The sequence below is a fragment of the Zosterops lateralis genome (assembly GCF_965231275.1).
Source record: "Zosterops lateralis genome assembly, chromosome: 19".
NCBI lineage: Eukaryota > Metazoa > Chordata > Aves > Passeriformes > Zosteropidae > Zosterops > Zosterops lateralis.
This window is the reverse complement of record NC_139779.1, coordinates 2,157,380-2,173,607: the sequence shown is the minus strand read 5'-3', so window position 1 is coordinate 2,173,607 and position 16,228 is coordinate 2,157,380. Positions and strand designations below refer to the sequence as shown.

The 16,228-nt window shown below is 40.0% G+C and overlaps 1 protein-coding gene across 1 annotated transcript in view; it reads right to left on the bottom strand.

The window, feature by feature from the left end:
* The window catches only part of BCAS3 (BCAS3 microtubule associated cell migration factor), a 302,849-nt gene extending 286,898 nt beyond the window's left edge, over positions 1-15,951 (bottom strand). Inside the window, exons 1-6 of the mRNA XM_083875300.1 lie at positions 15,755-15,951; positions 14,137-14,226; positions 11,441-11,495; positions 9,977-10,049; positions 9,074-9,180; positions 383-464 (exon numbers count right to left, since the gene is read on the bottom strand). Of these exons, the coding sequence (XP_083731426.1) occupies positions 383-464; positions 9,074-9,180; positions 9,977-10,049; positions 11,441-11,495; positions 14,137-14,207 (388 nt within the window). The 5' untranslated portion in view covers positions 14,208-14,226; positions 15,755-15,951. The remainder of the gene's footprint in view (positions 1-382; positions 465-9,073; positions 9,181-9,976; positions 10,050-11,440; positions 11,496-14,136; positions 14,227-15,754) is intronic.
* Between the last annotated feature and the right edge of the window lie 277 nt (positions 15,952-16,228).

The following is a 16,228-nucleotide window of genomic DNA, read 5'->3' as shown; positions in this document are numbered from 1 at the left end:
TGAGAAGTGAAAAGAGAAAATTTATTATGATTTGGGGTTTATATTGGGTTTGGACTTTGTTCAGGGATTGGGGGATGAGAGTAACACCTCTCTGACCTCAGTGGTCAACTTAGAAATCCATCAGTTTGTCTTTCCCCCTGGAAAGAAATACTTATTTACAAAATATCAGTCTTTGGTTTTGTTGCAAGGGTGAGAAAGCTCCAGTAGAAATATGAAAACAATCAGGGCGACAAGGGTCAAAGTGAGCAAAGTTAATGTCAAATAAGGAGAAATTGAACTAATCAGAAGGCAGCACCACCCCAAAAACCAAATTTTTAGTTTTACTGGAGTGGAAAGACAGGCTTTGTAAGACATTGTGGTGGATGAAGGAAGGTGTACTCACTGATCTGAGGGGCCGGGAGGACGCGAGCGGCTCGAACCGGCCCGTGGCGCACCGAGAACAGCTCCTGGGCTTCCCCACTGATCTGCAAACACCAACAGCCAGGCAAAAAACACAGTCACACTTCCAAAAATAGATTTATTTCATAGCTAAGAAGGTAGATTAAAAGACATTGTAGGGTAGAACATTGGTAAGGCTTTGCCTAAGCAACCACTGCCATTTCTCTAATTGGAAATATTCATTACAAGTCTTGAATTAACCATTCATGACCACGCAGGTTTTGGAAGAGGCAAAAATTGAGACTGACTAAAATTCACAAAAATTTATCCCATATTCCACATAGTTCTAAAACAAAATGCCAGCTCAACAGAGATCAATCAAGAGTGGCAAACCTGGGTGGAAAAAAGGTGGGAAAATTTCATATATTGGTTCATTTCAAACTCACCAGGTGTGAAAAAACCACGTTTAAAAATAGGTGGTCAAGCTACTTAAGCCTTGTCACTGCTGGTAATGTTGAAAAGATTAAACCAGCAGCAGTTTCAGATGAATTTCCAGACTTCCTGCAATGGTCACTCAATGTTATTTTCATAACTGCCTGGAAATGGATCCGATATGGAACGTCAAACTCCAGGAAAATGGCAAACATTCTGAAACTCATTTCCAACCAAGCAACAACTTAAACCAGATGTAATGAGCCTCAGAACACAGCCAAGGCTGGCATAAAGTTTTGCCAAACAAGCAGCTTACAATATCAGAAGGGAACATGATTTGGAATGAGGTTCTTAGGAATCAATAAACTATAAATTCAAGTGAACTTTTGGAAATGTCGTTTTATGGTTGTTTCCATTTCTTTCTGCACTTCAGCTCACACGTCTCCAAGAAGTTAAAATGCTCCTACTGTTTGACCAGCAAATCCCAAGTACAGAACTCCAGGCTCTCAGCTTACAGCCACTCCTGCCTGGTTATTTATTATCACTGCTCCAGGTCATGGGGGAGAATTAAACCCACCCCATGAAGCAAAATTATAAATAAAATTACTTTGAAAAATACCATTTATTTCAGAGCTAAGCCACCATTCTGCACACAACATACTGCTTTTTCCTGTTAAGCCTGGAATTACACACAATCTACATAAATGTGGGGAAATGACATTATAAACCCAGCAGTTTATCAATTAAAATCACTGTTAATGACAACATCAGAAATCAACTCACTTAAGGTTTGCTGATGGCTTTTAACTGATCATGAGCTTGGAGTGCAGTGTGGGGATAAAAAAAAAAAAAAAAGCCTCTGGATGAAAATATCTGTATTCCAGAAAAAACAGCTCAGGAAAATGTAGAGCACAGCTAAGCAGAAAATGAGGAAAATTAAAGAGGCACAAAGTAATAAAAAGATTTTAAAAATTAAGACAGCAGCACGTTTTGTGTCCACTGGAACACAGCAGCTCTACGAAAAGGGAAAGGAGGAAATGGAAAAGAAGAAAAATGGGAGGTTTGGGAACTATTATTATTGGCAATTAAAGATTTTTTTTTTCCCCCAAATCATGAAAATGCTGCTTTCACACGTGTATGCACATCTCTGGCTAGGAATGAAAAAAAGAGGGAAAAGAACCAGCACAACAAAGGTATGGAAGGAGTGATTCCTATAAAATATCCCAGCTCAGACACCTCTTTCTCCTTTTTAACCCTGCCAGCACCTCAGCCCCAATCTACTTCAAATTCCAGTCCCCAAAGGAAGACACACTGAAAAGGCCAAACCTTCTAAACTCAGGTTCTGCTCTTAAATATCTTAAACTCCAGGAGATTGTTTATCCAGCCTGGGGTGCCAAGACCTGGCAGAGCTTAAACTTGAGCCTTGTAAAGAAATGCTTGAAATGTCCAAATCTAAATGAAGTTTATTTGCACTGAGGCGTTTAACGTGGAAATCCCAGCCCAGCTCTTCTCATGCATATAATGCAGTGGCTTTTAAATAATTGATATTTATTATTTAGAGATAAATTATTATTTTATACAGGGGAGAAATTACAGAAAGGAAGGTTAAATGGAGTAACAAACAGCACAGGATCCAACAGTGACTGAGGTGACATTACAGGTATTTAGATCCTGTTTTGAGACCACTGTAGGTTAAAAGGTCCTTTGCTCAGCCCTGTAGCATTCCAAATCATAAAATGGTTTTGGTTTTTCAGCCTCTACAGCTGAGCACTTGCTGACTGGAGCTAAAAAGGAACAAATTTTAAGATACACCCCATTGGAGGCTTTGTAATGAAAATACAAGATGCAACCCAACCACCAGTAAAGAAAATTCAAACTCTCTAACAGGCACAAAATAAAAGTTTCCAAAAAATCTGCGTATGACACTACAACACTGATCACACAAAAATCACTAACATTTAATCTAACACAGTTTCATAAATTAACAGCTTTTTCAGGGGATTTGTGTGTCCTTATGTGTTCTGTTGAGACAGGGACTTGTGGAAGACTCTGCGTGTTGTGTCTGCCATGAATTAGTAACAGCTTGGTTGTTCCTTGCTTTGCTTGGCACTGAAAAATGCATTAGGCCTTAAAGATTTTCTTTAATTTCTAACTAACTTCTCTCAAACACCACCACCACCAGAAGCTCCTGGTGTTTGCAGCCTCATAAAACCCTGAATTAACTGTGGTTGATGCCCTTCATTTATCTATGGATAAAAGTTTATTGCTGAGGTGACACAGATCCAGCCTGCCTCTTCCAGGGTGTTATAAATGTATATTATAAATTTGGCTTTTTTGTAAATATTAGAATGAATATTATATGTATAATTGTGCTGTGATATGTTTTATTAATAGAGTTTAGAAAAATGATGAATGTATTTTCTGATTGTGACATAGGTGTAAATAGTAAAAAGACTGGGATTTTTTTTCTTCTTTATAACATCTAAACTGACCAAGCCAGAAAGTATCATCATCTTGTAACTCTGCATAAAGACTGCTAAGAAAATAACCAAAAAACCTCAAGAGAAAAATTCATAAGACCCCCATGTTACCAGACAGAGTGGAGACACCCACAAATAAATCTATCAGATAAGATGATTGGGGATACCTAAAACAGAAAAGAATGTTTTAATATCTACCTATTGTTTTAATATCTATTGAATGTTTTAATATCTATTGAATATGTAAAACAGCAATCCTTAAAACACAGTAATTGAAAGAGAAGGGTGTGTTTTCTGGTGAGGCAGCTCCAACTGGAGTTTTTGCTCTTCTGTCTCCTAATTGTCTATTTTTAATTTTTATTTAACTTATAAATTTTTTCTAAAGGAGTGGAACTCATTTTTTCACATGAGGATAGAGATTGTGTGGCCTGATTTTTCTGCCACTTCTCAATGTGAGTGACACATTTATCCCACCAGAAATAGGGACAAAGAATTGTACAATGAGAGGACAACAGGTCCTGGCAAAGGCTCCACATCCCACTCCCTGGAGCTCCACAGCCTCACATTGCACAGACAAAATATAAATAGAGCTCATGAATTGAAAACAGAGCTCTAAATTCTTCAAAAAGCACCTGTGAGGAAGGAGGCTGTGGCTGCCATTCTGGATTGGATCCAGCCAAGTAGCAAGTCCCCGTGGCAGCTCTCAGAGCTCTTAAAAGTTTTTCTTTCCCCATTCCAAAAGCCAAGAATATTTCCAAGCAGGTTTCAAGAATTGGATATTAAGCTGTAAAAGCAGCTTCAGGTTGGAGGGGAGAGGGGAATCCAAAGTGATGGCTCCAAGCTGGTCTGGTAGAACATCTCAGCCTTTTCCAAAATCTGGGGTTGACCACAACTCCCAGACCTACAGGGAAGGCAAAGTATTCAAATCCCCCCCAAAAAAATCTTCATTAAAGGAGGAAGAAGAATCTTCTCCTCCACTTAAGACACCTTGAGTTACAGCTTAAAATATGACAGCTCAGGAAATAATCTGCAGCACTGGGTAAATTTTAAATTTTGATGGCATTTCTGTGTTGTTTGTTGTGTGCAAACTACACACCAATTTGCACCCGTTAAAAAAGAAGAAAAAAGCTGAACAAAGGAAGTTTTGTTCACACTGAGGAGAAGTAACAGTTTCCAACCAGAGAAAATGGTTTTCACATGGTGAAAAAAAAATTTAAAAAGCGAAACATACACCAAACTGAAATGAAATTGAGTTTGGAACTCAGTGCTTGAAGGACTGGGCAAATCTAGAAATGGAAACTGGGGAATGTATAAAAGGAAAAAGGAATGATCAGGAGGTTGTTTTTAAAAATCCTGATGTAAATATTCTCATTTTTAAATATCCTTCATGTTTTAAACATGAAGATATCATGATATGATGTTAAATGATGATAATTAGCAATTGATAGATGCCAGCACCACATATTGCTGCATATTAAAGGGTTAAAGGCAAATTCCAGTCATGCTGCTGCTGAGAAAGTGAGGAAAGACTGGAAGAAAATGAACAAATTTTATCACTTTAATTTAGAAATTTACTCAGCTTTTCCATTCAAACCAGATCTCTGTAATTATCTAGAGACTGTGAGAATTCAGATGCTCAAGGAATGTCACTCCAGTGACTGGATTGAGGATGAAGTTGCACCTTGTATTTTAAATTCTGACAGTGCTAATGGAATGAGGTTTTTATAAAACCACATTTCTTGCACGCTGGTGCCTCTTCAGTGTAAAAAACCCAAAGCCTCATCAGGAAATGATTTGCATAGATGTTTTGCAAAGTCCTCAGACATTTTTCAGGGTCACTAGGTCAGGTCATTACTCCATTTTCCTCAGTGGTAAATGCAAGTGGTTCCCTCTAGAAACAGGTCTGGGCAGAGGGAGGATTGAAGCTTGGGATGTGAGAAGTTTCTTTTTTAATTCTAACAAGAATCATTACATTAAGATGATTTTTTTTTTAATTCTGAAACTCACAGCCTACAATGAAAAATAAAAAAAAATCCAGAACAGACACCAGTCAAAAACCAGCTTCAGTTGTCTCAAAAACACGAAACTGGGACTGGGAGCGAGGGGAAAAAAAAAAACCACAAATTCCAACCAAAACACCAAACTCTGCTGCCTCATTGTCCAACAGGAATTCCTTGTGTATTCCCAGATCCTTCCTCACTTAACCAGGAATATTTTAAACCCACTTTTAACCTTCCCACCCTCATTTGAGAGCAGAGATCAAAGCCCAACCCTTTATGCCGCACTCCCAAATCCACTCACCCCAAAAAAAATCCACCACATCACCCCAAATCCCTTTGAAGGCGCCCTAATGGTGTTCTCCCATTTCCCAAAAACCACACTTTTCCTCCAAATCCAAAAGATCTTCCTCTCGAAGAGGAGGAGGAGAGGTTGATGTGAGTGCAGCAAGGTGTGGGCAAAGGCAGTGCAACACCATTAGCAGGAGTGTGGGCTTAGGAGCTTGTCATAAACACTTCATAATCACTCACACACAAGCCCTGCTGCCTGCAACACGTTATTAAGTGCTGAATAAAAGGCCAATTGTAGGAATAAAAAAAGCACAATGCCATAGATAATGACTTTCCCGAGGAGATTTTGCACGTATAAATGTCAGATTGTTGCTTTGGTAGATTAAGCTGGAGAATGCAGGTTGGGTTTTTTGGTTTTTTTTTTATTATTCCTTAGCTGAAATAATATTGCTTAATTATAAAGCTAAAAGGTTTGTGTAATAGCAAAGGACACAAAAAAAAAAAAAAAAAAAGTGTTGCCAAATAAGCTCTTAAATATTAAGTCAATCATGTAACTGCCAGTTTTTATTGTGCTTATGCTGAGCAAAGGGGGGAAAATGCAAAGGAGAAGGAACAAGGTGAAAAAAACCCTCCAGTTTGTGTAAAACCCACTCTAGTTTGTGTAAAACCCCCTCCAGTTTTTTTAAACACCCTCCAGTTTTTTTAAACCCACTCCAGTTTATGTAAAACCCACTCCAGTTTGTGTAAAACTCACTCCAGTTTATGTTCCCTCCAAATTTGTTGGATATACAAATCCTGCCCTATTTAAAGTTGATATTAAAAGAGGATTATTCTGTGAAAATCTCAACTAAGAGAGGAGCCTTTCCAATACTGGCACTGGACTAAAACAAAGTGTCCAGGTCCAAGCTGTGCTTTCAGAATTTCACAGAATATTCAAATAAAGGGCTGGTAAAATGATGCAATCTCCTCACAGCTGACATTCTGAAGGTGGATGGTAAAATATTTCCACATTTCTCCCATTTCATTGCACTTCCTCCCCTGCTTGTGTTTCTGCAAAAGTTGATCAACACTAAGAGAAGCTGCCCTGCAACTTCGTTTTTATTATTTTTTTCTGAAATAGAAAATACTATCAGAAGCTAGGAATTATGAAGTGAAATATATTGGGGGAAAAAAATAAAAAAATAAAAATAGTCTGGCTGTATGGTCTTCCTAGAAAGAAGGCAAAATCAAGTAATCCATGGCCTGAATTGTGGCTCATTTGAACATAAGGAAAGGGAAAAAAAAAAAAGAAAAAGAGAGAAAGAAAAAAGGAAAAAAATCCATCTATGGCAACACATCTCCCTTTTTTAATAATAAACACAGGTTCATTGGGATAATAACATTTCAGCTGGATAAAATAGGGAGTTTTGTGAGGATTGGTGAGCTCAGGCCGATGTGATGCTCAGGGAACGGTAATTAATTAACTAAGGGATTGATGAGCCGCTCTTAGCTCGGTGTCACGGCGCCACCGTGTGGGCACTTTGTGTAACGCACCGCGAGAAAAAATCCCTGTTTGGGCTGAAATTCCCAAATTTCAGTTAAAATTCCTAAATTCGGATAAACAAATTTAAATAATTTCAGTTACAAAATACTGAAATTTAGCCAAGTGTATTAGGTCTCACTCCATTTCTATTAAACATTCCTTCAAATCTCATCAGCTTTTTTATTTCCTCATTGCAGCTAATGAGATGCAATCAAGGTGATAATAAAGATGCAATAAAAAGGGGAAAAGCCCTACCACACCCATAAAACTCAATTTAACTGAATTTCTGCTGTAGAAATCAACATTATTTTCTAAGCTACTGGTATATAAATATATGTCCTGCATAGCTAAACAAAAATGTACACATTTCTTTTAAAAAAATGTATTTTACAAAGGGAAAACAACTCCATCCTCTCTGCTTTATTATGAAGCATAAAGTGTTGGGAGAAATTTTGCTTTTTTAAATTCAGGCTTTTTATGACCTATTGCATTCAACTCTAGTCTCTCATTTTGAGAAATTTGGGGGAAATTTGGGGGAAATTTGGGAGAAATTTGGGAGAAATTTGGGGGCAATTCCCCAAATAAAGACCACATACCCCATAAACCACTCTGGAACACAACTTTGGGGTGGAGATGACAACATGAAATCAAATCCAGGTGCACACAGAGCCCCCTAATTATGAAATTAAAATTGCAAATCATGCCCAGGACCAACATCTGATTGTAAAATATTATTAATATTGTCATACTTGAGTTTCTGGGACAAACAAATCCTGTGGGTGTTTTTAAACCTTTATTCCTTTCTGTTAAAAAACAAAATTCAGGGTGGGAGATTTGAAGCTACAAATTATTCCAGAATGGCAAACACTGCTCCCAGTTCGAGTCTGGAAATGGATTTGGCAGGAATAATGTGTAAAAAGCCCCCAAAAAACTGCAGGTACATGGATTGAAGTGTTTGAGCTGTGCTCAGGATTATCTGAAGATAAACACATTACACACAATCCATTATGACACTGATGGGAAGTGTTGGCTCTTTCCACTCCAATGGGGGGCAATTCCAAGGTAAAATATTCAAATTATAACACTTTTATTAATTAATAAAATTAATTAATTAATTAAAATTCACCCCAAAAATACCAAAAAAATCCCACCAAAAAATCCCACCAAAAAAACACCAAAATCTGCTGAAATCCACCCAAAAATCTGCTCAATTCACCCCAAAAATACCCAAAAAACATCAAACCCCCCAAAATCTGCTGAATTTGCCCCAAATGACAAAAAAATCCCTCCAAAAAAACACCAAAATCCGCTGAAATCGACCCAAAAAAACCCCAAATCCAAGAGCCAGGAGCCCTGGGTACACAAAAATCAGTGAATTTGACCCAAAAAATACCCAAAAAAAACCCCAAAAAACCAAAAAAAAAATCCAAATACAGAAAATTCACCCCAAAAAATACAAAAAAAAACCTCACCAAAAAACCACCAAAATCTGCTGAAATCCACCCAAAAACACCCAAAAATCTGCTCAATTCACCCCAAAAATACCCAAAAAACATCAAACCCCCCAAAATCTGCTGAATTTGCCCCAAATGACAAAAAAATCCCTCCAAAAAAACACCAAAATCCACTGAAATCGACCCAAAAAAAACCCAAATCCAAGAGCCAGGAGCCCTGGGGACACAAAAATCAGTGAATTTGACCAAAAAAATACCCAAAAAACCCCCCAAAAAACAAAAAAAAAAAATCCAAATACAGAAAATTCACCCCAAAAAATACAAAAAAAAACCCCACCAAAAAACCACCAAAATCTGCTGAAATCCACCCAAAAACACCCAAAAATCTGCTCAATTCACCCCAAAAATACCCAAAAAACATCAAAGACCCCAAAATCTGCTCTTATTAATTAATTAATTAATTAAAATTAGTAAATAATAATTAATTTAATAATCTTGAGAAAGGAAAGGAGGACTCACAGGTATGCTCCAGACTTGCATCCCATCACTGTAGCCAATCATCAGCAGCAAGGGGGGCTCGTTCCCAGTGCTGTGGATTTCATGGAATTCCATATTCCTGGATGTATCTGAAGGAGATTCCAACAGCAAAGTCATTATTAATCTTCAGGATCAAGCTCTCAGCATCATTAGATGTTTCCTCAAGTGTTAGAATTAAAAGTAACCAAAGTGTTCTGGATTTTCATGCTGAAATATTTTCAATACTGAAATATATTCCTTCACTGTTAAAAGTTACACAAAAGGAAAAGCTTGAAAAATTAAAATTATGGAGCGAAAAAAAATCTGGATAACAACATGGTCTAAAAGAAAATGGTGATTGATTCACCATTGGAACCTTTTTATTTATCTCTGTTCCCTTTTTTTAAAAAGGAAGGTTAGAGATGGAGTGTGAGAGATCCTAAATTAGAGTTGTTAGAACTAGAAATTATCTAATTAATCTCTATGTGTCTTTATGGCCACCTTTGGCCAGTTAAGGTTTGCTTTCCTTTTATTTTTAAAAAAATCTCAAGCATTCCCTTTTTAGGTTCATATAACAAAACTCAGAATATTTTCAGAATCCTTCATGTTGTGTTTAAATTTATTTTATGTAACCTGCTCTGTCTGGGCCTGGAAACATCCTCTTTCACCACCCCAAATAAATCTTCTCTATCTCTGATGCTTTCACTGAGCTTTCTTCATCCTCTCATGGTTGAAAATGTCATTTAAGAGGGGTTTTACTCAAAAAAAAAAAATTAAAAAATCATAATGTTTATGATCATTCTGTTACAGCTGACTGGAATTATTGCACATGGACCCAAAACTCACAATAAGAGGTGAGAGAAAATAAAGAAGAAAACATTTTCTCACAAGGAAACAAAGCCATACCATTTAAATCTGCATTTTCAAATCTGACCCAGACAATTTTCTCTTTTTCTTCTGGTGGGGTTCCACTGTAGGCCTGGGCAAAAAAAAAAAAAGCAAAAGGGTTGAAATAAGGAAGTTTAACAGTGGGGTTTTCTCCCCCTGTAAGAAGGAATTTAGTTAAAAACAATAAATATGGAGATTATTGTCACCAATATTGACACAACACAACATGCTAAGCATCAATCTCTGATGTAAAATAATAAAATATTTGTAATAAATCTTCTGGGGCAGGTAAGAAATTCTGGGTGACTTAAGAATGAGTTAACAAAATTAAACACAGTGGCTTCTACAATCCTTAACTTCAGCAGTGTTGGAGGTTCTCACATGAGGTGTTTTATCATTAAAATTCTCTTTAATTCACTTTAAAGCCTCACAAGGCAGACTGAGGGAAGAAAGAGGCTTTTACTACACAGTTTATAATTACTGACACCTTTCGCTTCTGTTTGTGCCAACTTTAATGCAGCCATTTAAAAGAGAATAAACTGCAATTGCAGGAGAACAGATCCACGTTTCAGGCCTGTGTTCTGACAGATTCCCATAAAAAAGATGAGATACAAAAAGAAATTGTGGAGTGAGGCTTTTACAGTCCTCAGGAGGAGCTGTGGCAGCACCAGCAGAAATACCAGCACTTCCAAATGAATTATAACAAAATACTGAGCACTATTTGGGATTAAATATGAACACAGCTTGTGTAATCACTTCACACATGCCAGAAAAGCAATAACGTGACTAAAAATAAAAATGTAAAAAAGTGAGTGTGGGGTTTTACTTTTCAAAACAAATCACATTCCAAGCTGATTTTTAAAATAAAGCACAGATTGCATCCTTTCACCAGAGAGAGGGGGAATGGGAGGCTGTGGAATGCAGCAATCTCTTAATTGAAACTTTCAATATGTTTCATTTTAACCCTGAGTCCAAAATGAATTTCACAAATTGATATTACTGAGGGCATTGTTTTTTTGTGTTGTAACAGAATAAATGCACTGGGAATTCCTGAGAGGAGATTCATGAGGAAACAAGACACCAAATAAAATTAATTCCCTTCTACTACTGGGAGACACCTGGACAACCATTCCAGTGCCATATTTATTATATATAACAATTAATTAATTGAATTAACTCATTTAATATGTGTATTTGTATATTAAAATACATATTATTATTATCTGTATATTAAATAATATATATTATTATCTGTATATTAAATAATACATATTACCTGTATATTAAATAATACATATTATTACCTGTATATTAAATAATACATATTATTATCTGTATATTAAAATACAGATCTACATATTAAATTAATTATTAATTAGGTTAAATAATAAATTTTAAAAGCTGAGTGAGGGATTCCTGGCACTGCTTTTTGAAAAAAAAAAATAAAAATAAAAAAGGAGTTTTAAAAGATCCAAACCCTACCTGTGGCACAACATCTTGGAGGAAGGTGACAACACTTTCCATGTATGATTGTTCCCTGGAAAACAGGAGGAGAATTTCAACCAAAGGAGGTCAGAAATTATCATGAATATATTAAATTAGATCAGCAAAAGGAAGCAGGGACAACCTTTAGCACATGGGACTAAGCATGCAGTGCAGGCACTTCATTTTACTGCCAAATTCTGATTATTTAAACTGTGGCCTGTAAGTAATGAGAGGACTGAGTCAGAGTAATAAAAGTCTGTACCAAAGCCAAGTGATACCTGCTGATGGAATAACTGCTTGGGGGGAAAGTACAGAATCTAAATTTGAGGAGTGTCAGAGGGGGCTGAAGTGGTGCAGGGATTTGGAAATGATTCCTCAGCATTTTTGCTTTTTTTTTTACTTGTTTTGGCTCTCACAAGGTGAAAATAAGGATTTAAACAATAACTGGAGTTCTCCTGGTGGCACAAACTGGATGGACAATGCTGGGGTTCATGGCAATGCTCAGGGGATGGAACAAAACCTTCCCTAAGAACAGCAAGGAAAGGTATTTTCAGATGAGATTTTACAGCTTGGGAAGTTTATTCCTCCTTGGAAGTCCATGAGCAGCATGGATTGGGGATGGTTGATGGGGCAGATTTAAAATCAGGCTCTGAGCAACCTCTGCCTGCAGGAGCAGCGAGTCCTTTCTCTGAGTAACCACAGATGGTGCTGAAAACATGAAAAAGTTGGTGCTTTTGTGCCATGAGGGACACTTGAAACAGGCTGGCAGCAAGAGCTGCCTGGAGAAAGTCAGAATTATTCAAGAAAAGGCTTCAGGTCTTCTTTAGGCAACAGTTTTGGCAGCTCCGAAATTAACTTTTTTATGCTGTCGTGGTTTTTTCCTGTGCTAACTCAAAGATTTCTCTTAGCAACAAAGGAGATCTGTAAATTAAGGAATTCTGGATGGTCAAAGGTGCTTTTTTTTCTGAAGCTGTGCATGATTTTTTAATAAAAACAGGAGTGTTTAGCAGTGAAAAATGAAGCACTCTGGAGAATTTAGGACTTCACACAGAAGATACTTGAACCCCAGTGCTGCAACACCTCTCGAAAAACAGAGATAAATCTAAAATATGAAGTTTTACATTCCAGAAAGCCAATTCTAACCCATGACCAAGCCAGCAATGCCAGGATTTCTGCATCCCAGACTGTCCCACTCAGCTTTAGGCTGTGGTTTCTTCTGGGCTGATTCTTCTCTGATTTATGTAGGTCATCCCCAAGCTGAGCTTTGCACACCTTTATTAAAATGCCTGGCCACAGGTAGGGCATTAAACACAGTGTCTGGAGCTGTCCTGGGAATGCCAAGCAGCCAGAGTCATGCTGTCTTCACAGTTCAGCTCATGGAATAAACTTTTTTCCCCTCTACCCCAGCACATCTTGAACCAAAATTGATGTTTGGGAGGTGTTTTATTCACAGTGGGTGCACTGAATCTCTGCTGAAGTTGAAAAATTTCCAGAGATGTGTGTTTAAAGTGGTTAAAAAAAATATATAATCCACAAAAAAAAAAAAAAAAAAAATAAAAAAATTCCAGTCTTCCTTTAATAATGATGTAAAAACTTAACATGAGCAGCATCATGCTGAGTGCTCAGCACATACAGATTCATCAAAAACAATTTTTTTTTGAGTGACAGTGACATTTTTGAGGTACAGTTACCTCAATAACAAAACACTTTTAAATTAAAAAAAAAATCCAGATAATCATCGTCTTACAGTGTTTACCTTTTACAATAGTTTTAAAGCATATTTTGAAAAAAATATTTTACAGAGAAGAAATGCATTTGTTGAGGATTTTTGCTCCATTTTTAAAAATGGCAGCAAGACAAAGCTCCAACACAACTTTTTTTGTGCTACAACAATCAGTTTCTTGTGCTCCTCAATAAAAATGAAGTGACTCCTGTTTCTGGAAATACAGAATTATCTCCAAGGGCACAGTAACACCCCCTGAAAGGGACATTTCCATACATTGTGCCATTTTGCAGCAGCATAAAAATCTCAAGGAAGAAAGAAAAATTACTACAAAACTCATTTGACAAAGAAAAGACCATAAATCTTCTAGGCTGTCTTACAGCCAAAAAGCTCTTTTGCCATGAAAACATTCCCATGTGAACACAGTGAAAAATCAGGCACAAAAAGTGTCTGACCAGAAGGGATGGAGCTTCTTCCATTTTTATTTGTTTTGTTCTTTTAAGTAAAAAAAAAAAATATATATATATATATATAAAAAAAAAATTCCACAATTCTCCTTCCTGAAGGACTTTAATGACAAGTTTTGTATGTTTTAATATATCCACTCCTGGGACAAAGTGCTGTTTAAAACTAGGAAAGGATGTGTGGCACATCCCTCTGGCCTGAGGAAGAAGCTGGCATCACTTTTGTACATTGGACAGCAAAATGGTGCAAACAACAACAAAACTCTGCAGTATTTAGTGTTTAAATACACAAAACTTTGGTGTGAAATGGCAAAGGATCCCAATTTGGGGAGACAGAAAATGCCACGTGTTGACTTTATTGTACAACATAATGAAACAGTGGCATCAACACAAGTTGGCTTTGGGGAGGGAGGGAAAAAAAAAAACCAAATCAGCTCAAGCTGGGCTCTTCTACAAGAAAATCAACCCCTTTTTCAGTGAGGGCTGCTCTTCTAGAAGGTTCTTACGTGGCAGCTTGAGGGCGAACCACCACTCCTCCAGTGCAGCGACTGGGGCGGCGCGGGGACTCTGCGGCCATCCTTGCTGGGCACTCACACCTGCAAAAAACACAGTTTATTTTAGTAAAACTGCCACAGGGGTATTGATTACACAGGTTCTTGGTGTGTTCCTCAAGGTGCTAGAAGAGAAATTTTATTTACACAGAGCTGCAGGGCTCTTTATAGCAGTTTTTTAGTGATGAAAAGAAAAGCACGCACCAAGTTCTTCAGTCATTGCAGCTCCTGGGATGTTTGTAAGAATAAAAAAACAAAACCCCATAAAATTGCATGATAAAGTGAGAAAATTATCTCAAACTGTATTAGATGATCTTTAAGGAACTTGAGTCACTGCAGCTCCTGGGATGTTTGTGAGAACAAAAAAATAAACCCCACAGACCTGCATGATAAAGTGAGAAAATTACCTCAAAGTGCTCTAGATGATCTTTAAGGAGCCCTCCAACACAAACCATTCTACAATGCCATGATTAAAGATAGTGGTACAGGCACACAGCTGTCACCACCATTACACAAACCCACTGTTTACTAATGGGCTGATGCCTCAGAAAATAATTACACAAAAATAACGTGCAGTCACAATTGCAGCCTACTGTGCTCTTTGAAAATATGGGTTACACTGGAGCTCATAACACTCTACTGCTCCATGGCAGCTTTTTGTGCCATCCTCAAGCTTTCCTTCACTTCTGTTCTCCAGGGGAAAATTCTGTGTAATGTTCCTAAAGGCAAAAAGGACTTGAGGAGCACCACAGATCCCAGTCAGCTCTTTAGGGAACCCCCTCAGCTGCTCTGTTGTGTCCCCCCCACCTTAAATCTGCTCATAAAATTAAAGAAAAAGCCAAATCTTCAATGTGATATCAATTATCAGCATCGTTTCACATCAGGCCAGCCTTTACAAGGGCCAGCTCATTAAAGGAGGCAGGATAACCGCTTGGAAATGAGCAGCAAAATAATAATTAATAACGAAACGTTCAACAACACAACAGCAGCCTGACACACACACCGAGGAACCCTGAAAGGCGAAATGTCACGGAAAGGATGAAATCACCCCACGGAAACCAGCGCCTGCCGTGCCCCCAGTGCCAACCCCTTGTGGCACCCCACCCCGAGGGGAAAGGAGCACCGGGACAGATTTTAGCTCCTGATCTGGGCCTCGGCACGGCCGCGCCTCAGCCCGGGGCACCTGCGGGGCCGCCACCGGGATTGCCCGAGCCCTCCGGAGCCCCGACAGCGGCCGGCCCGGCCTGGGCACCCTCCGCCGCCGCTATTGAGCAACTCCACACCCAAACACCGCGACCTGCCCGGCCTCTCTCCCGCCGCCGCCGCCCGGGGAGCGGGGCCGCGGCCTCCCCGGAGCGCGCCCACCGCGCGGGCCGCCGCTCGCCTCACACCCCGCGCCCTCCGCCCGCGGCTACCGGGGGGTCCCCCAGGCCTCACGGGCGGGCCTGCCCTGCCCGCCGCCCCCCGCCCCGGCCGCTGCCCGGCCTGGCCTCCCCGCGGGGCCGCTCCGAGCCGTCACAGCGCTGCCCCGAGCGCGGCCCCGCCGCCAACCCCCGGCCCGGGCCGCGCTCACCTGCCGGGCTCCCGGCGCCACTGACACTGTTTGGGACCCCCCGGGCAATGACACCCAGCGCACCGCGCTCTCAGCCAATCGCAGCGCGCCGGGGGCGGGCCGCGCCCCGCTCTCCGCCAATCGGAGGCCGCGCCGCCTGGTGATGGGCGGGGCGTGGCGGGACGCGGCCGGGGCGGCGAAAAGCGGGCGGCGCTGGCCCCCCCCGCCCCCCCTCACCGCGCGCCCCGCGGCTTTGTTTACATCGGGGTTCTCGCGAGAGCCGCCGCGCGCCGGGGCCCGCCCCGCGCACGTGGGGCGGGGAGGGGGAGGCGGGGCCGGATTGGCCGGGGTCACCCCCGCGCGGTGACGTCACATAAAGGGCGTGGCCCGGTGGGCGTGGCCGTGAGGGGCCGTCAGGGGCCAGGAGGGGCAATGAAGAGCCGTGAGGGGCCAGGAGGGGTCGGGAGGGGCCGTGGGGGGCCATGAAGAGCCGTG